Consider the following 22087-nt stretch of genomic DNA (forward strand, 5'->3'; position numbering starts at 1 on the left):
ATTAAGGCTTTGGCGGAGACTAGTATTCGCTGTCGAGTGCTGGCTTAAACGGAGTGGTCCCACTACGATCAAATGCATTGTTATAACATTGAGCATAACCCTCTAGGGATTTATGAACTCGAACCTCGGTGCTACGTATCTAGTTAACTCTTGGAACGCCAAGAATCCTATGATTACCAATACCCAATCCACCAAGAACGCTTATGAATATTATGGCCTACATTGTCAAGATAATCTTCATCATACTTTATATGATGGCGTGTAAGTGTGCGTGAAGTTTTTGGGTAGGGTGCATGGCGATCTAAGGGTAAACCTAAGTAGTTGAATTAGCATATCGCTGGCCCAATATTACATGGTTCTATGTAACATTTTCAAGATAGTTGAAATTCAACTTAATGTCACTATGATGTTCAAATTTCAGTTCGAGAAAAGTGAAACATATAACCCTGTAATATTGGGCCAGCGATATGTAACAAGTGTTTTCACATGTAATTGTAGGTATGTACCAAATATATCTTTAAAAATGGAAATCGCTAGTTTAACTACAACTTTGTAATTGTCTTATTGATTAGTAATGTGGTCAAATAACTTTCCCTAAACCTATAAAATTTGTACGCTAACAAAGGAAGAAATAGCAAAAAAAGGAGTTAATATTTGTATATTTTATCGAAAGATTAGGTCAAGCTTTTGTAGGTCTATTTAATTGACTACCTGCTACTCAGTATCGTTTACTACTAATTGTACTCTGAAAAGTCTTTAAAACGTTTAAAACGTCGTGAGTTCTCGTATACGCGTATTTTAAACGTTCGATAATAGGACTAATGGAATTAGCAGCAAAATTCCTATTCTGCATATTGCTAATACATAGGTAATGTATTGCTATTAGCGCCACTTGCACCATCACACTAACCCGGAGTTAACCGGTTAAACCTGGAGTTACCATGGTTTCCAGTACAATTTGACACTGGGTTAACGGTTTAACGGATTAACCCCGGGTTAGTGGGATGGTGCAAGTGGCCCTTACTAACATTATTATAGTTTAACCTAATTATTAATGAAAATCTAAATATGGGAAAAATGCACATATTTGTGAGCAAATCATTGACGTAGTTTAAAAAACGAATCATCTTCCTCGCGTTGTCCAGGCATTTTTGCCACGGCTCATGGGAGCCTGATGGGGTCCGCTTGGCGACTTATCTCAAGAATTGGCGTAGGTACTAGTTTTTACGAAAGCGACTGCCATCTGACCTTCCAACCCAGAGGGAAAACTATTAGGTCTTATCGGGATTAATCCGGTTTCCTCACGATGTTTTTCTTCACCGAAAAGCGACTGGTAAATAGGTATCAAATGATATTTCGTACATTAGTTCCGAAAAACTCATTGGTACGAGCCAGGGTTTGAACCCGCGACCTCCGGAATGAAACTATTGAAAGTCGCACCGTGCGACTCGCACGCCCTTACCGCTAGGCCAACAGCGCTTAGTTTTAAAAACAAATGTGAACCCGAAATGAAACAAAAGTTTCCAATAAAGGTAAAAGCTTGACGGGGCGCAGTTTGCACTCCATTACTCACTGGTGCTGTAGGCGACATGAATTCCGGTTTTCCCACCGGCTATTAGTCACGAAACCCTACACGATACGACGCTACTATTTGACGACTTATTTAGAAATATATAGTCAGGTTGTGTTTAGTTAAACAACATTTTCAACACTGCAAACTACGTTGCGTTTGATTGTGGCATAAGCTTTAAATAAAGTTTTAAAGTTCCATTATATCCATAGACTACTGTAAGAGTTTTGAATGATTCACGGTTAATTTCACTAGACATATTGACCGGGATATAGGGAGCTCACAAACAATACAAAAGGTAATCACGGTGTATATCCCGGTCAATATAAGCATAGACTACTCTGTGTTTAAAAAAGCGACTAACTAGTTTTTTCCGTTAGTTAAAAAAAACAATATTACATTTGACCGAACTTCTAACGTTTTATACACTCATGTTTTATCTTAAACTTCCATAATGTCGTAATTACTGCCCATCTATCTTAATAATATATGTTACTATTTTATATTTAGAAAATGAACACATTTGCTGAAATGAGCTCCCGCAAAACCGCCCATTTTCTCTACATATACGAGCTAAATATTTATGCCGATCTACGCATAAAATAAGATGTGAAACGTTTAACGTAATAGCCTATTATAAAACGGCACGCAAAATTAAAACACAAATATAACTTACCGGTCATATTCCTCTTTCAGGCTGTCCTGTTCCGTTTGTGCATTTTCCAGCTTGGCTTTAAGGCGGTACACCTCACCCTGACTCTTCTCGAGCTTGTCTTGCAGCCCAGAGGCTTCGGAATGCGCTCTCTCAGCATCTGCTTGAGTCACCCTCAGCTCTGCAAGAGTACGCCTCAATTCTGTGGCGTTTTTATCCGCTTTCTCTTGCACTCTGTCCAGCTCCTGGGACGTTGTCAAAGTGCTTCTGCCGAATGTGGTCTGCGAGCGTTCGAGTTCGTGTTTAAGTCGTTCGTTTTCAAGTTCAAGTCTAGCTAGACGTTGTTTTGCTGCTTCCCAGTCAGCCCCGGACCGTCCCACCTCACTGGCCGCTTTGTCAAGCTCCGCTTTAGACTTTCCTAGTTCTGACTGAGAGCTTTCTAATTTAGCTTCGAGTCTGTCCTTCTCGGCTTGGGCTCTCTCGAGTCTTGCTCCTAACTTTTCGACCTCACTTTCAAGAGCGTGGAGTTTCATCTTGTAATCTGCTATCTCTCTCTCGTGGAGCTCTCGCTCCTCGTTCTTCTCGTGTTCCGCCCTATCTCGCTGTTCGCGGAGCTGTTGAATTTGTTTCTCTTTGTCTCCTATGACTTCTTCGAGCGACGAGAGGGCGCCTTCAGAGGAGCAGTGATGAGCTTGCATGGCGTTGAGTCTAGCTCTAGCCATGTCTACTTGATTATCTTTTTCTTTCAGCAGGTCTTCAAGGTTTTCGATCTGAAAACATGTGGTATATGAAATTGGTGTCAATATTTGATGTTCAACGTAAATAGCCAATAAGTATAAGCACTTGTTCGGCCTTTGATGTGCCTGTTACTAAAAATATCTTAATCCTATATGAATAACGATGTATTGATTTCATTGGAAAACGGAAATACACAGAAAACAAAAATAAAATAAAATAACATACCTTTAAATAAAAGCAAGCACAGGACTTCACAGGATACAAAACTAAAAAGTCAACGTAAAAAGGAACTCTAGCGAAAAATAAAGATAAAAGTTTACTTAGTAACGGAAATATCTTGAGAGAGATAAGCTTTATGAGAAAACTTTAAAAAGCTAGTACTATCGTAATTTGTAGGATTAGAATTGGTAAAAGACTCCTCGAGGTTGGTATTGTTTTATCGAAATAAAAAAAAACCCTTTTTATAACGTAAAGTTTTTTGAATATTATAAAATAGTTATACTATTCCGGCGACGATGTTAAAATCACTATTTCGTTCAATATGTTTGCACAATATAGCTTTGGAAAGATATTAAGAATTTTTAATTTTTACTTACATATAAACGTGTTTTGGATTCTGTCCATTTGAGAACTTTTCTAAATATTATTTTTCTCTTCTTTACGTATCTTCATCTTCTATAATGTCTTTTACATTATGATATTGCGTTAATACGCTTGGAGTAAATTCGACAATACTACATATTTGGCTTTGAAAATTGATTCTAGATATTATGTTTTGTACTTATTGCTAATGAGGCAGTGTTACGGGGCCCACTGACTATCAGTCCGCCGGACGATATCGGCCTGTCAGTTAGAACAAAAATTTGACAGTTTCGAACAACTGACAGGCCGATATCGTCCGGCGAACTGATAGTCAGTGGGCCCCTTTATATCGCGCGGGTAAACACCGTGAAAGTTGGCGTGTAAGTCTCCAGGGTTCGTGATGTATCGATAACGCATTGCGGCACTGAGTGAGACGCTATATCATAGGGCTCTGTGGGCCTATTGTGGCTGTGTTTATCGGTTATCGCTGTGGATAAGATACTCGCGCATATTCAAAAGTTAGATGCAGCGTAAACCAGGCCATTTTTGTAGTTTACATGTATCTGGCTATGGGATATTCTTTATTACATTGGATCTTCTCAACTATGGGATATAGTTAAAGGTTTAAAATCGATAATGGTGCTAGCTAATTACCTAATATCGTAGGTATCCTTCTAAAACATGATAACTAACTGAAACATAGTTTCGAGAAAACCCGAATAAAATTTGAACAAAACTGTATATACAACTAATTTTTGACCATTTTGTCAGTATCATGATTAGGAAGTATACCGACGATATATAGAAAAAAACCAACATGATGTTTATTTGACCATTTTCTAAAAAGTTTCCTTAAAAACTATATAACCTTTTTAGGGCTCCGTACCCAAAGAGTATAAACGTGACCCTATTACTAAGACTTCTCTGTCCGTCAGTCTGTCTGTCCGTCCGTCTGTCTGTCTGTCACCAGGCTTGTATCTCATGAACCGTGATAGCTAGAGAGTTGAAATTTTCATAAATTATGTATTTCGTGGTTGCCGCTATAACAAAAAATACTAGAAACTAGAAAGTACGGAACCCTCCGCTCCGTGGGTGAGTACGACTCGCACTTGTACGGTTTTAGTTATGCCACGTTATGCTTATCTCCCAGGTAGCAAAATGACGTAAAATGACGTCAGCGACGTCATAATGACGGCATTATTACGTCATTACGACGTTGCTGACGTCATTTGACGTCATTTTGCTACCTGGGCTTATACGGTATGGGTTACTATAATATCTATTAAAGGATTTCAATTGAAATACAACTTGGTTTGTGAGCGCTCTCATCCCGTGGCCCTTTAGAGGGGGGAAACTGCCCTAATGAAACATATTAATCAAGGTCCGTTGACTGCGGCCGTACATTGCATTGCATAACCATAATGCATATATTATCGTTACTGCAACATCGTTTGATGTCACCCACCCGACACGGAGCATATGCATATGGCGTCAGACAGGCGGCGACTAGTGATTAGCGATAATAGTTTTTTTTTATCGCTGGTGAGTTTTCTAATGCTTGTGAATGGTCAAGTAATCAGCAATTTTACTAAATATATACATCTCTTTTATTCACATGGGGTCTAGATCTACACGTACGTTTTTTGCGTAATAGGTAGCTTTATGGTGTCTAGAATGTATCCATATGTTCAAATAATTCAATAGGCTTAATGACTGATGACAATTTTTTATTATTAATAGTATCAGTCGATCAGGTTTGTTTTTTAGGATCAAATGTCTATATGGGACCCATTGCATTAAAATTAAAGCGATACAAAAGTCAGAAATGATAGTCAAAGTCCGACAGTGGTACAGCTTCACTCATAAAATGTTCCTAACAAAACGATAAGTGATGATGACGTCAACGTCGAACAGAACCCATCTTAGTATGGAAAACAAGAAAATTGCGATTTTGTCGGTTAAATATTGCGTTTATGTATAGTTTATGTTTATGTAAACTTAGCATGCGGCGGATTCTTCTAAGGCGGATTCGGCACTCGTTGGTCGTTTTAGACGGTAGTCCTTTGGTTAATCCGTCATCCCCCCTGGTTCTCCCGGACCAGGTGGCATGCGTAAACGCATTTCCCTAACGTAAAAAAAAGTATGGAAAACAAGAAGATTGCGATTTTGTCGGTGAAATATTGCGCTTATGTATATTTTACAGTTGTCATACAATCTTATTTTTGATAAAATGTAAAGAATCGAATGGTATCATTACTTTTTAGCTTTTTGAAAGTTTAAAAAAACTAAAATTTTGACTTCCAAGTGTATTTGTTTATCATTTCCGTATATTATTTCAATATCTACATTATTGTGATACATCGCTCATTAAATTTGCATTATCTACTTTACTAGATTTTGTTACAAAATTCAACATGTTGCATCATCCCTGTTGTTTTATCTATTATTTAAAATTCTATTTTCTCTTTGGTTTTATCATCGTAGTTTATCGTGGTTTATTATGGTACCGGAATAACACTAATATAAAAGTAATGTAAAGTAATGTACTTAAAGTAATGTAATATAAAATAATGTTTATTCAATGTGTTCAAGCATTAATTAAGGAAAAAAAATATGTTTTTAAAACCTAAATATACGGTAAAAAATAACAAATAATTGTAAGAGGTGAGGGTATACAAAAATACATATGACATCTTTATTTCATTCCTGATATTCAACCTAACTAACACAAACCAAACACCAACTTCCATCCTTCCAAACACCAATCACTTCAGTTACAGTCATTGCTGGCTAGGTTTATATATTATGTAGGTACTTAGATTTAAATTTGGATGCGAATCCAAAATAAATACTTATGAGCTCAAAATGTTAACGACTGGCAGGCTCACATCGCATGAATAAATCTAGGACAAGATTGGCAATAAAATCCCCCAGTATTTACTTTGTGCGCAAAGATATATTGCCCGATATAATTAGCTCACTCTTATCAAAGTTCTTTCATTTTCACAAGTCTCAAAACATCCGCATTCCACAATTAGTCTTCACATTGATCACTTTTATTTACTTTACTTAATTTACTACTTAGAGATAATTGAGATCCTTCATCACATTACTTCACCACACCATCATCTTTTCCATTTGCACCCTTATTACCACAGCAGGAAAGTACCTTTCGCTGCAGCACGTTGATCTTCCTATCCTTGATCTCGGAGTGGTCTCGTAGTTCTGCCAACTCGTGCGCAGCGCCCAAAGCTGCTGCGGTCTTCTTTTCCACCAGGCGGCTCTTCTCGTCTAGGCGCGCCTTTAGCTCTTCCACCTGAGAACACATTAATGGTTAGAACATTAGAAAATAATGGTAGTAGATCCCCAGGCCAAAGGTATGGAAAAACTACTGAACATGAACGTATGGAATCCATCCTTTCATTATCTAGCTTTAGCCTTTTCGCCACCATGATTGCATATAAAGTCAGTACATTAAGCGCTCCACATGCCATGACTTCATATCAAGTCTAGGCTTTAGTCAGGTTTATTTACGTGGAATTTGTTGTTTGGCGTTGATGATATTACTACATTGACATGGCGGCGAAAAGGTTAAACGTTTGAGCTTATTCGCCGAGGCTAAATGATTTCTCTTATTTCGACAACAAAGTAAAAGTTTATTAGTGCAAAAAACAAGCATCCTTTCAAACCAGCAGTTTTAAAGGATGTTCGTTTTTTGCCATACTTTCGGCCTAGGTTGTTTATTGAGGACAGGACGGAACGCGTGGTGATCTGGCACTTTGCAAGTGTACTCGTAGCTTACGTGGTGCCAGACTATAAATATGGAGAGTTATGTTGATTGATCTAAATCTAATAGTTATCAAGGAACATTCGCGTATCTTTTTTATTTATTTATCAAAAAGCCTCTAGGCAAAGCAAATGCATACATGATAATTCTTTTAATCATGTTAGAAAATTTGATCTTTTTTGTCGATCGATCACCCATGTATGTAAAACTTGTGGCAGATAAGTGCACAAGCGGATGGACGGATTGCACAAGGAATTTTCAAGGCTATTGTGACCGATATCACATGAGTTCATTATGTTTACATGAACTACAAAGTCCGTCCAACATTATGTTAATACAGCAAACATCAAGGCTTGGCTAAATTACAAATTACATTCACATTTTATTACATTTCTCCAAATTTCTTACGCCTCCACTATTCTGCAAGGCGTGACCTAACCTAACTTGACCTAATCTTTATAAAACTAAATTCTTGTAGGGACTTCATTATATACTTAAACTACACAACTAATACTATTTGAGCGAAATACTTCATTCATGCAAATATCCTTCTTTTTAGGACAGATTACTTTAAAGTCTGAATAAATTTAATATATGTTCTTATCTATTGACACTGCAACACATCAGTTGCTTAGGAACAATTTGCGGTGCGGGTCGACTTTTGCCTTCTACCTACCACATTAAAACTCGGACGAAGCTTTGAAGGAAAAAGCTTGGAAAAAGAGATTCGGGCCCGTTTGAATAAAAGTTTCTCGCTCATGTCTTACGACTTGGCCGTGACACATTTGGTACACATTTGCAGTGCTTGTTACTTAACAAGGAGATGAACTAATAGAAAAACTGACTGTAAACTCGTTTCGACAGGTAACTTTTTCGCTTCATATTGTTTAAAACGGAAATGCTTAGTGTAGTAATAATTGTTTCGAAGCGTAGATCTTTGACGCCAGCCGGCCTAGCCAAGGTGACAATCGCTATCGCTTCGACAACGAAACGCTTTGTGTCTCTCTATATTACTCTTCCATATGAGTGCGACAGTGACAGTTGCGTTTCGATCGCTACGGAGCGTTAGCGATTGGCATGTTGGCTACGGAGCCAGTTGTGTTAGCCCTTCTGAATTAAATCAATTTTGAATAGTTGTTTCGTGTCTTTAATCCAAAAGTAAAGTGGCAGTAGTGTAGGCCTCGCCGTAAGCTAAAGTTCAACATTCTCACGTCAGTCTGCAACATGCTGTAGTGCTCCTCCTTGGCGCACAACGACTCCTTGAGGACGGCGATGTGGCGCTGGTAGTCCTGGTGCTGCTCCTCCAGCGCCTTCATCTTCGCCGCCATCGCCAGGATCTCCTGGTCTCGCCGCTGGATCTCCAGCCGGAACTCATCCAACTAGTTGATCATCCACCCCAAATTCGTCATAGAATCCGTCAACAACATTAGTACAAACGACAAAGAATAAAAAGTTCTATCTACTGAGGCAAAAGTGATGGCAGAAATGATACTGATGTTTAATCTACTAATACTGATTCAGAAACGGTTAGTGATGTTAGATCGATGGTAAGCGGCGCAAGCTTCACGCGCGCGTGGAAGACTCGGATTAATATTAAGTACCTCATACGCTCGTATCGACATGCATTACACTTTAACTCTAAGACTGTAAATTAAAAATCGCACCGGTCACTCGATTAGGAAGTAGGACGGCTGGAAAACTTTCTATTCTAAAGTACAAATGGAATCGCATGACGGTAGAAAGCTTTCCAGGTCCACAGGCACAGGCCTGGAGGTAGATGCTCGGGCGCCTACGTTGTGATACATTTATCTACCGTGAGACACGATGACATGATCTACATGAGATGTTAGGTCGTGAGAGGTTCTATGCTATGAGAGGTGGCTGGGACCAAGCGACGATGAGGCTCCAACACCGAAAGCACAACATGATCAAATGATAATCTCAGGGATCGCACAGAACATTTACTCGAAGGTCTCATTCGATGCATTCGACCACAACAGTCTTTATTAAGTATTAATAACAGTCTTTCACTAAATTGCCAAATTTGGTGTCAACGTAATCGATCTCACATTTCGCCTAACCATACATTACGTACATCTATAATATCAATATCGCATCTAAGGCCCTAGTCTTAACAAAAATAATTTTAATCGATTAGATTTTATTCAAGAATATAATTCGTCTTATTTTAATAAAAATAGCTTTAACAACGAACAAGTCTTTACATAAAAATATAATGGTTCAACACAGTCGTCGGCGGCGACTCGGCTAAGTTCGTTAAAGCGAGAAATTGACACGTTTCGATCGCAGTCACAGCGTAGTGGCGCTATAGTAGGGCGAACGGCGCGCGAACGCCGACGCCGAGGAGACGGCGCCACCGAGGCGCGCGCCCAGGCCGCCCAGCGCCGGCGTCGGCGCCAGGCGAAGGCGCGACGCCGGCACGGACGTGGGCGGCGCGCTCGTGCGCCCGTCCTTCATCACGCGCACGTCGTTCAGCAGAAAACTTACTTGGCGCTTGAACGGAGGCTCGACTTTATCGTACAGCGAGGCGTGCGAGGGCGCGAGCGAGGGCGGCGGCGGCGAGCCGAGCGCGGCCAGCTCGCTCTCGAGCAGCGCGACCTGCCGCTCGAGGGTGGCGATGCGCGCCTCTTTGGTCTCGAGCACGGCGGTGAGCGTGGCGCCGGCGCTGCCGCCGGGCAGCCCGGCCGCCGCCAGCGCGCGCTCCAGCTGCACCTGCAGCGCCCGCAGCGTGTCCGCCGTCGCCTTGAGCTCCTGCCGGCAGCCGTAGACGGTCAGCCGCCGCCGCCGCGCTGCAAGGCTCCGCGGCCCGGTGGGGCTGCGCCGACCCGCCCGCACGATCCTCGACGCAGCCCCAACGGTAGGCGGCTCGGACACATTTTATCGCTTCTAATAATGATTGCTCAAACTGAATGCCCAATCAAAATTACACGAGACGGTCCTCTAAGGTTCATGTGGCGGGAACAATGAGCTGCTAAACATGCAATGTCGTGGTTCAGTTGTGTTCGTGTCGCTTTCTTTTGTGTTATGGCCGAATTCATAGGTAATTTTTCAGATTTTGAAAACTGTTTTGTATCGTCGAGGTGTCTGGACGGGGTCGTGTGCACGGGGACAAGCTGGACAGTGTCACAGAAAGGCTTTGAAACGTGGAGAGTGAAGAGAAAGCAAAGATTGAATGAAGCCACGGAGTGGACGAACTGAAAGGCGTCGCGACACATTGGCGAGTCAAAATGAATGAAATGAAACTATCAAGAGCAATTCTAACAGAAACTGTGACGTTGATAAAGGTATCACAAAATAAAACGCCCATGTGATTCAAAAATACTAACGTACACAAATAAGAAAGCAGAGTGACGTGCATAATATACTTGGTAACTGACATACGGTATAGATTCTTAAAGTTAAAGAGCAAGCTTCCCAAGGTACTGAATAATATGGAAGAGGAACCAACTAAGGAACTGTATTCTCGGCATCCATCCAATGATTGAAAAAAAAAAATGTGATTTAGAATTGTGATTTATTTATAACTTATCACTAATTTGTTTTCTTTTTCGACCTTTGGAGCACGCATTCCTACCGCTCGGCCAGGACTTAACGCGAGAAGGCGGCAGCAACAGCGGTTACGCCTTACTTTCCCATCGACGCGACGCTGTTATAAAGCGTCACGCTCTACATATAGAAATGTTGCTATACATAGTGACGCTATACTCTTAGCACACAATGTTAGCGGAAGATTAATGACCGTGGTATTTTGTCATATGTGTAAGCGACTATTTTTACTGACCAACCCAGTCGTTAGCCACAACACCCTCGTTGAAGCGTCGTCACTGACGCCATCTTGCGAAGTCCATGCCGAACGTACTCCTAGCATGAGATTTCCCGGACATTGGCATTGGAAAGCTTACGAAGGCATGCTACATTCAGAATGCTCGGATAATTACCTGCTTCTGTGCCATGGCCTGCATCTGTTGGAACATCTGCCGCTCTTCCTCTTTACCTGAAAGTTGGAAGCGGGTTATATGCAGCTCTGGAAAACAGACTAAGGCGAAAAGCAAGAAACGCGATAGATAACTGCGTTCTTTTGAGCCATTTGGCTACCTAGTTAGTACTTTACATCAAAATTTAAGTAAGTGAAAGCTAAGTACGTTGGTATCATCAGCCACAAAAGTGCATGGCAACTGTATCAATGAGTTTATTCATAATTTTTCAATGCAATTTCGCAGCTCACTGTACATTATACATTATGTTTGTGCTTATTTAGTTACAGTATTGAAGGACATTCGAATCGGTTAAACATCTACTAAAGTGCTTTGTATGCGATTCCGGATTCCGTATGTAATATTTGCATCCCATAATATTCACCCCTGCCTCCTTAGCATTATAGGAACAAGTCCAACGGTTTTACCTCCCGTGCCAACAATTATATTATTATATTACTTATTTTCTTTTCTTGGGGTTGTTCATTCGGGGAATCTTTCATCATGACTTTGTTCGGGTCTGTATATAAAACGACTACATACTAGTGTTTGTAAATGCTACAACAAGCAAGTGTGTGTTCTGTGTATTATGTGCGTTGACCAATCCAGTGACATATCAAATAAAAACTGCTGGGGAACTAGCTCGTCAAACAATGAACTAGAACAACCCAAATTGGGTGTCGGGAAGAGATGGGAATAGTTTAATTCTCATCTGTCCCCGCTGGGAACAAATGGGAAGGATCCATGCCCATCTGTGACTGGAGGGGACAAATGGGAATGAATCCTTCCGATCTGTGACCGCCTTGGTTTCTTTCTGTCTTAGTTATTATACAAATGTCGATATTGATAGTTTCTATATTGAACAGTTAAAATTCCAATTCGTGAACGAAGTCCCCGACGGGAACAGATGGGAATACACTCTCAGATTGTCGTACTTTCTCTACAAGTGTACGAAGGTACGTGTATAATGTCAGGTTGGCCGTGTCGAAGATTTAAATATAGGGGATTCATCCTGGATTTTATTGTGACTTTCTCAAACAAAGTACAATAATGTAATATTTAGAACTGATGCATGTGAAATAAATATATATATTGATAATGGTGTGGTGTCACTCAAAATTATTATTTTACCCGTGTATACTGTTTGGGTTATTAGGATTATGTTTAAATTTAATTTTCAGAGACCATTGCTACTATACCAGTGTTTTGCTTCTTAAATTCATGATACATTTGTGTATAAACACCAAAAACTAAGTATAGCGTCTACACATAAATATCTAAGGCCCATAAATAATGCTTACAAATACTAGTTCAGAACTTTGTGCGTTTTGTAAGTGTTTAAATCTAGTCCAGATTTTCATGGGAGTTCTAATATCTTATAACAGAATTATGCGTTGCCATTAAGGCACGTGCAACACTTAAGCACAGACTGACAGAATGACAACTTCATACTAACAGTCAGATTCCCCTAATAAATGCGCGTGGCATTTGCATGGCGACCCTGCCACGTATTAGAGTCATTTTATTCAGTTGTACACGACACTATTCTCAAATTTGGGATTTATTTTATTTTATTTCTACTCAAAATCACAAGCTATTTCAATCCTAATACGAGAAAAAAAAGTGTGCTAAAATTACAATACAGTTTTCGTTACTTCTATTCCATTACCGACATACAAAGTCTAACAAAAATAGTAACGGTATGGAAATAAAAATCGACACAATTTTTGCCTCCCATATGGATCGAATGAGCTCGTGATTCTGACTAGAAAAAACATAAAAATTCCCATCTCAGAAAAAAGTAAAGTGTACAAATATAAACAAAATATCCCGTCTACAGGATATGGGTTAACATCGCACGTAACGTAGTTGTGAGATTCAGGACAGTTTTATGAAGCTGTCCTTCTCTATTCAGTCCCCGTGACACAAGGCTCTACAGCCCGTGCTATGTGCTACTCATTCTTTAGTAAAGAAGGGCGTGTACCGTGTAAGAACGTACCCATCCCCTTGTTCTGCAGCATTTCTAGAAGCTTCTTGATGCTTTCGTCTCGCGCTTGCAACGTCTGCTTCTGCGTTTCGATCCTTAGCTCGAGTTCCTGTTAAATAATACATTTAATAGTACATTGTGATACTAAGGGTCGGTTGCACCAAACTGTTTGTCAGCGTTAAAGAGTTCGCTAAATTGTATGGTATGGAAAGTTTCATAGTAAACCGCTGCGGCGCGCCGGGTGACGTTGATCAGCCTGTCAAGTCCGGATGATGCAATTGGCACTAAGTGTGCTACGTTGGTCATTACACACAAGGCGCTGGCGAGCGCGCAATAACAAACAGTATTCTAAACGTGCTGGAGCAGCGCTGGGATTCGCCTTTCTGCGCGCGCTGGGTTCAGCTGCACGCACCGCCGCAAGCCGCACCACGCCGCATTTAAATTAAGTAGCTTAATATGTTTGTTTTGTTTGTTTTTATTTTATTTTTATCACTAACATAGATTTATAAGTTTTGCTGTGCCTTGTACTAACAATAATATGGATTTTTTATTCGAAATAAAAATATTGAATTGAATTGAATTGAATAAGAAAGCCGATGTGTGTAATGACCAATGCACAAGCGTTTCATACGACGTTATTCAACACACTTGCGAGGAAAAAAAGGAAACATTCATATTAATCATAGTATACTGTTTTGCATCTGTCATACTGCCTGCCGCTGTTGTTGTAGTAGCGTAGTCGAAGCTGTAAAACACTAGTTGTCTCGCTCACCTTAATGGTATCCCTCAATATCGCAATCTCCCTCTGCAGGTGCTCGTTCTCAGCGAACAGCGCTTCCAGCTGTTGTTGTAGTTCAGGCGCGGGCTGACGCATGCGAAGTCGAAGTTCCTCTTCTAGTTGGCGGACTAGCATGGCTTGTTTCTGGAAAATAATACACAGTTTAATACATAGAACGACAAAGCAACAATAGGTATTAACTTATAACCCGTTGCTTAAGGGCATTTTCACAAGTGTACCATTTACTTTTTTTTGAAAATCCATCTTTCGGGTTATTTCTACTCAGAATCACGAGGACTATAGATTTAAAAAAATAAATAGTCCCCAAAAAAGTGACAGTTTTGTAACGCATTTTCACATACATTTTGTATGGACCGTTACAAAACTTACACCCAAAATTTGTATGAAACACTGGAGATACTTTTTTTCTTTGTCTCATTCAAAATGGTACTAGTGATTCCGTCTAAATAACCCAAAAGTTGATGGTTCGAAAAAAAGTTTAATGTTACCATTTTTTTCTGAAAACACCCTTAAGTCCGCTACCTAGCGCGGTTGCACGGAGCACGAAGGGGTTAGCGAAAAATAGAATGAGCGTTGCTAACTGGCGCGGACGCGTGCGACGGATTTCACCTACAATGGCACCCGAGTGCGTGCGCCCGCTCCGTGCACCCGCGCCAGCTAGCGGACCCCCTAAATCTTGGGACCAAGTTATTTCAATTTCATCTCAAAACAACAATTTCTATGCAGCGGTAAATACTAGAATATTGAATTGGTGGCCAAAACTAGATCTGGTGACGCTTTTCGGATAGGTATGCAAATTGAATATAACTGCCAATACCGATATTAACCGTTGAAACAGTTTTGATACGGTTTTATAGTGTTGTCTAGATTTTTCATAAATCATATCAATTTAAATTTTACATGTAGGTAACGCAAAAGTAAACACTAATATCAGAAAACAGTAATTCATATATATGAATATATAAATAACCATTTGGGTGAAACTAACTGTGCTAAAACTAAAACACACACGAAAACCTCTATTTTTGTAACCATAATTATCGTATACCAGTATTACTTATTGAAAAACTTACTTAAAAATTTTGAACCTCAAGTCAAATGTCTTCCAAGTCTGCATAAAATGCAATAACACCGATATGACTTTCTCTTTAAGAAACCTAATATTCTGAAACAACATCGATAGGGCAAAAGATTGATGTCCACCATTAGCCAGAAGCCGCATTCGAACTTTCTAAAATTGTAACGTGATTTGATATTGATTTTCACATTACTCTCAGCGCATCTCACTCGAAATTATGGAACTGAGTAATATCACACTAGATAATTCTAGAACTACGAACAGAATTTTCACTGTCTAGCAGAACCGTTCTAAGTATACGAATCATGTTGTCTAAAAACATGGCCCCGATGACGCGTACGCGTCCGTCTGTCCGTTTGTTTGTCCATCTGTCCGTCTGTTCATCTGTCTGTCTGTTACCAGGCTGTATCTCATGAACCGTGATAGGTAGACAGTTGAAATTTTCACAGATGATGTATTTCTGTTGCCGCTATAACAACAAATACTAAAAAGTACGGAACCCTCGGTAGGCGAGTCCGACTCGCACTTGTCCGGTTTTTTGAGACCGTTGCCCTGCCTGGTTGACTGCTCGGAGCAGTCATGAGCAATTGAAATACCACTAATAATATCAAATCAAGTTGCATCTTTTAAAGTTCTAATGCCCCTGGAGGGATAGTGCCATTTGTATCGCATTAGGCCCGGAGTCGGAGCAATACACCTATTGGAATAAGAATAAGAATAATTTTCATTTATTCATGGCAAACTACATTTCATACAAACGTATTACAAAAAAGTGGGGTCCCTTTGTTTGACATAATTATTGAAAATCATAATGTCATATTATTATTCGTTATTAGTCATAATTCTGAAACCGTTAACTTTTTAGGATTTTTCTCAGCCTATCCTATAGATAGGTTAGGTTAGGTTAGGTTAGGTTTGTTTTATGGCAATCCTGAAAAGTTACGCGTTTCTGAGAAAAACCAAATTATGACTAAAAAATGTGGCCAAACAATACATTATGACGTAAAACTATATGGGAAACAATAGAGACCCCAAAAAAGTATATGTATTTAAAACATAAAGTTATACCACGAAATGGTCCCGCCTCAGCATAATACTAACCCTAAAGTCAGCGCTGGTCCTCAAAGTATCAAGTATCAATCGGAGGTGATGACTAAAAAAAAATGCTTTTTTGTACATGTTCACGTGACCAGCTCACGAACTTTCCACCGCGATACAACCGGCTGACTATTTTTTAATTCATAATAGCACCTAAACTACAATGTGACGAAGTATCAACCGGTAGGCGGTGACTGACGAAATTTTCGCCTGATCTGCTGTCTATAGGCTTTTTCACGATCTAATTTATAAAAGAAAATAAATTTCATTATTTGCCCGTACTTTTCTATTTTTTCTCTGAAACCATCCAAACAACATTAAAAGATAATCGATTAATCCGAAACCAAGTCTATTGTTCCAACATAAAACCCAAAGCCCATTGCTCTCACCTTTTGTTCCAAGAATGCTTCAAAAATACAAAAAAGAGGGCAAATACAAAAGATTGCTCAACTCATATTCCTATACCCGTTTATAACAGGGAGAATATATATCCCATAATAACTTTAAACTCTATTTCTAAGTGATAGAGTTCAATTTTGCGTAATTGTGAGACTTTTATGCCGGTTAAAGGATACCTTAATTTTAAAAACCATCGCAAGTTGAACCCTGCAAGACATAATAACTATTGGTGATCAGAGTTCAGACTTGGAAGGGTAGTCTTTGGTAGTCGGAATAAGGGTGCCTACAGAACTTTTAAAGGTGGAGGTGACTTGAGATTGTACTTTGCGCAGACTGTTGAAAAAAAAAGTTTTTGAAAAATGGTTTTGATTTGATTGGCGGTTTTCTAGTAAAGAGAACTGTTTTAGTGGAGGAAAGCATAATGTAAAAAAACAGGTAGGTATATACTTATGTACTTACCTAAAGTACTTAAACAAAGACACTTTCCTTATACTGTGCCTAAACTTAATCATTGCGACGTTTTTAATAAAAAAAAACTCCATTATATCGCCAAAAAATAAGAACCTATTTTGCGAAGCTATTGACAATTGTCACAAGAAACACGACAATTGTCACGAAATTTCGACACGGAACTCATTTCCTGTCTAGAATTACCGAAAATTCTTTTAAATCTGTGACAATTGTCATCATCATCATCATAAACTTACCAGTTTTTTGCCGATATAATAAAGTTTTTTAAAATAATACAGTGTACAGATTTTTACATTGTCGGTTGTTGATAAGGTTGATTTCTAATTGAAGCTATATGGAAATAGCGCCTTACTGACAAGAGTGACAAGCGACAATAAGTACCCTTTTGGCTAAAAATGGCACCATTTTTTACATAGCACTGGTCAAAGTACATATATGTAGGTAAATATATGAATTCAACGAGTAATCCATCAAAATACACATTTGTAACCGTTAAACTTTAAACTGTTAGTTTGTTTTAATGAAAACCCACCACTCACTAAATTCGTAATTGGAATCTTTTATTTGTATCTCACTGGTTTCAATTTATATTATAAAATAATTGTTCTTTTTCACTAATTAGTCTTTTCATAATCTATTCCTAAATACGTAATGACTGTGCCTATAACCACTAACTATAGTAACCACTGTCATCTCGACTATAACAACTTCAAGATGATGACTGACCCGTTGACAAATAGCTTGTACCTAATACATTGTTTTATTTAGACAAAAGTAATACGATCTCTTAGACAGGCATTAAATGAGACCTTGAACTAAAAGAAAATAAATAGCTTGCATTCTGACATCACCGGGATAGTACAGACGAGCGAAAAAGTGGTAAATAAAAACTTTTATCGGGTTTGCGCTGCTTCACCTACACAAGAACAAAAAACTCGTCACTCGTAAAAATTTAATAGTTTCTACACCAAATTCTGGGCTTAAGTAGCCAAGCAAACCACGGCACGGGCTTTACGTGTATTTTATATTTATTTATTTAACCACATGCAAGTACACAGTGCTGAACCAAAACACTTACACTTTAATTACATTTAAAAATTAAATATCTAAATTATTTTTGGGTCAGGAAGTGGCATTATTACACGAAAAATAAAAAATAGCCTAAAAGCGGCAGGCAACAATGCATAATATAGTGATAACTACACGTGCATAAACGTTTTACTCTTAACTCTTTTCATCACTCTCTTCTTCGTTTCTTTTCTTTGCCTTTTATCTTTGTAATTTTAGTTTACTGTAGTTTGCAACTGTACAGCCACGCACCGCCACAATCTGCAGATGAGGTCATGCAAATAAACATCTCAATGCTGAGCTGTGTGACTTTTCTTAAACCTTATGCCAACTGAATAAAGTCTACAACAGTTTAAGTGTATTGTAACTAATACAAGTGTGATATATCAATTACGTTATCGCGTACAAGTGGTTGTTTATTGCCGATCCAGTTTCATTCTTAAAAAGAAGTGGGTTGAGGCACATTTTATTTTATTAGGTATGCAAAGTGTACGATTATATTCGAGCATTCCACGAAATTGTCTACCGTTTTCCCGCGAAACCGTTTAATGCGAATTTTCTTAAGATTCTCCCGCGGACGCTTCGGCTGTGGAACGAGCTCCCTGCTGAGGTTTTCCCAAGGGGCTACAGTATATAATACGGTTCTTCAAAAAAGGGATGTACAGATTTTTAAAGGGTCGGCAACGCGCATGTAATATATCTGGTGTTGCAGGCGTCCATAGGCTACGGTGACTGCTTACCATCAGGCTCAAAAGATATAAAACCTGCGCAGTGACTAGAATATTGACTGGACACTGTAAGTTGAACAAACACATGTTCCGAATTGGGAAGAAACAGGATGCGACATGCAGGTTCTGCCAGGAGTCAGAGGAGACTGCAATGCACATTCTCTGTTCCTGTGGACCACTAATGTCAAAAAGTATCCACTTAGGGCGGCACATACTGCAACCCTATGAGGTACAGAACATTACGGCCCAAAGAATCTGGAATTTTCTGGACTCAACGGGCATTAGTAACGAACTTTAAAGGGCCGTCACAATAGATCACTGCTTGGTCGACGTGACACTCACAGGCCCAACACCCCAACAATAATAATACCATCAGGCGGGCCGTATGTTTATTTGCCACCGACGTGGTATAAAACAATTTTGCAGGTATAGGAGTTTTCTCTCTGTCACAATGGATGTAATATACCTTAAAATGGCCAGTAAAATAATCATCGAGTTGAAGCGTTAAAAAATATAGGAACTTACAACAAACGCTCTAAGATAAGGTTTAAGTTTCGATAAATTCATTGTATTCGAATTTATAAATTTTAACTGAAACAATCCTATGTATACTTAAGGATGACTCACGTTAGACCGGGCCGTGTCCGGGCCGGAGCTTCAGGCGCTTCGTTTTCTATGGAAAGCACCACGTGATCACCTGTCATGTCAAAGAAAAGTACGTAGTCCTTAAAGGATGACTCACGTTAGACCGGGCCGTGTCCGGACCGGAGCTTCCGGCGCTTACTTTTCTATGACATGACAGGTGATCACGTGGTGCTTTCCATAGAAAACGAAGCGCCGGAAGCTCCGGCCCGGACACGGCCCGGTCTAACGTGAGTCATCCTTAAGTATAAATAGGATTGTTTCAGTTAAAATTTATAAATTCGAATACAATGAATTTATCGAAACTTAAACCTTATCTAAGAGCGTTTGTTGTAAGTTACTCGTATTATAATTTTAATTCAATTGTTTTCTGTTAGGTATGGTTTTCCCTCTTCAATATTATACTAAGACTTAGAAACACTCAACATTCTGAAAAACTCTATAATTATATCTAACAATAAGTATGTTAAATAGTAAACGCCGACAATCCGCAAGTTCCGCAACCCCATTGTGTTGGGCTAATGCTATAATCCCTCATGTCAGTCGCTTTGTTTATCGGGTACCCTTTTGGACGCTTTCGGTTTAGCGTGTCAGATGAATCCCAGTCATATTAAAGCTAAGTATGTATATGTTCGCGTACTTATATTATAGTCTGGCAAACAGAACTTATCAGATAGTAAAAGCCATGAAAATTATACTCATCCCTTTCTGTTGGGTAGTACTAGCGTAAGACAAAGAGATGATTCTCTCTGTCTATGCTTGAAATTAGACTGTCCTGATAGTAACTTTATACAAAAAGGTTTACCAAATATCACGCTAGATGGCGTTGAACTGGACGCGATCACGCTAACAAAATTCTTATCGGGGTTGTATACATATACATGGGTCGGGAATTTGTTTTAATGTAATGGCTATATTTGTGAATGTCAACGTTTGTTTCATTCCTTTTCATTTAAAGGACGCCCTTATAAAACGAATAGAAGAATATGATACTGATCTGTCAGTGTCAAAAGTCACATTTCGCCGCTATACTTACTCAACCTCGTATCTGCAACAGTCATTTGATGACAAAAACACCCGTATTCCGAATGAAAGAAAAGCGACATTTCCATTAAATGATTGTTGCAGATATGAGGTTGAGTAAGTATAGCGACGATTTTTTCAGTCAAAAACGTCAAAAGATCAGTATCATATCGGACACGCTGACAACACCGATTTTCGTATGTGTGGCGAAGAGGAAGAGACAGTAGAACACCTGATGTGTGAATGTCACGCCCTCGCCAGACAAAGAATAAAAGACTTTGGAACAGGGTATATGGAACCAAAGGAATTCAAAACGCTACCCATGAGCTCCATCATCCGGCATAATTATGGAGATGGTGGGAAAAGCTCTTGAGTAGCGGACGGGTAACTGCACAAAAGATCCCTATGGGTCGAAATGTATCCGCAAGGGCCCCCAAAACCATAAGATAAGATCATATCGGAAACAGATCGAAAAACTAAAATTCGAATACGCCTGTACACGTATTTACATCATGAAGTTATACCCTAAACAGGAGCGAGCTGTCACTTTTTTTGCCATACTAAATTGAACCTTATCACCGAGCCAGAAAGGTGTTCGTACCAGACTAGAGAAAACGGTCCACATGAGATAGCAAAAGTGGGTCGCGGTGTCCCACTCGCACATGTTGCCAATGATAAAAAAATACCATTTTGGTAGTATTTATATCAATAAATACTAAAATTAAATACCTTTTTATATTATTTAAGTGCTATATTCAGAGTGCGGTTCTGATATCTTTTACGTAATTTGTAAATAGTTATAATGTCAATATTATTAACTGATTTAACCAAGCATGTGCACAACAAAAAATACATTAATTTTAATATGGTAGACATTGTAGTAACTTTGAATATTAATTGGTATCCCCAACTTGATAAAGTAATTTTCAAAATACATGAATGGCGGCGCTCAAGATTTATTTGCGAAATAAAGTATAAAATGGGTAAAACATGTTGTGTGAAAGGTTGCAGAAGTGAAAGTTTTGTTGATTGTGGTATATCTTTTCACAGGTAAGCCTCAACTATTAAAGTTTACGATAAAAATACAAGAAAACATTGTCAAACTCATTAGGGTGACTATGATGTCGGCACGATGTGAATCGGCCTTACAGAGTTCTTATTACCTACGTACTTACTTAATGTAAAAATAAGTTTACCTAAATAAGTATATCTTTATTTCGGCATGTTTAATTATTTGGTTGATAGATAGATAGATAAATGATTTATTTGTGCACGTAATGAGAGCTATATAATTGCCAAAATTTAAATCCAAAATCCTTAAATATTACAGACACATTTATACATAATATTCTATATAGGTTGAACACACATTTCCGTCAGTACACAAAGGCGGCAAATAAAAAAAAAATGATGCAATTAAGTACGATGACGCTTAAAGAATAGCTGAAGTGTGCAAAAGAGAAGCCATTA

The 22087-nt window shown here is 39.0% G+C and overlaps 1 protein-coding gene across 5 annotated transcripts in view; it reads right to left on the minus strand.

Moving 5' to 3' along the window:
- The window catches only part of LOC134753688 (plectin-like), an 81705-nt gene that overhangs the window by 23920 nt on the left and 35698 nt on the right, over nucleotides 1-22087 (minus strand). For 3 of the 5 annotated variants that reach the window (XM_063689642.1, XM_063689626.1, XM_063689634.1), the window contains exons 2-8: nucleotides 14084-14233; nucleotides 13309-13420; nucleotides 11289-11344; nucleotides 9838-10101; nucleotides 8541-8708; nucleotides 6712-6858; nucleotides 2247-2992 (exon numbers count right to left, since the gene is read on the minus strand). In XM_063689642.1, coding sequence (XP_063545712.1) covers nucleotides 2247-2992; nucleotides 6712-6858; nucleotides 8541-8708; nucleotides 9838-10101; nucleotides 11289-11344; nucleotides 13309-13420; nucleotides 14084-14233 — 1643 coding nt within the window. The remainder of the gene's footprint in view (nucleotides 1-2246; nucleotides 2993-6711; nucleotides 6859-8540; nucleotides 8709-9837; nucleotides 10102-11288; nucleotides 11345-13308; nucleotides 13421-14083; nucleotides 14234-22087) is intronic. The other 2 variants (XM_063689649.1, XM_063689644.1) reach the window with 2 other exon arrangements.

This window comes from Cydia strobilella, chromosome 2 (assembly GCF_947568885.1).
Source record: "Cydia strobilella chromosome 2, ilCydStro3.1, whole genome shotgun sequence".
In the NCBI taxonomy this organism is placed as follows: Eukaryota; Metazoa; Arthropoda; class Insecta; order Lepidoptera; family Tortricidae; genus Cydia; species Cydia strobilella.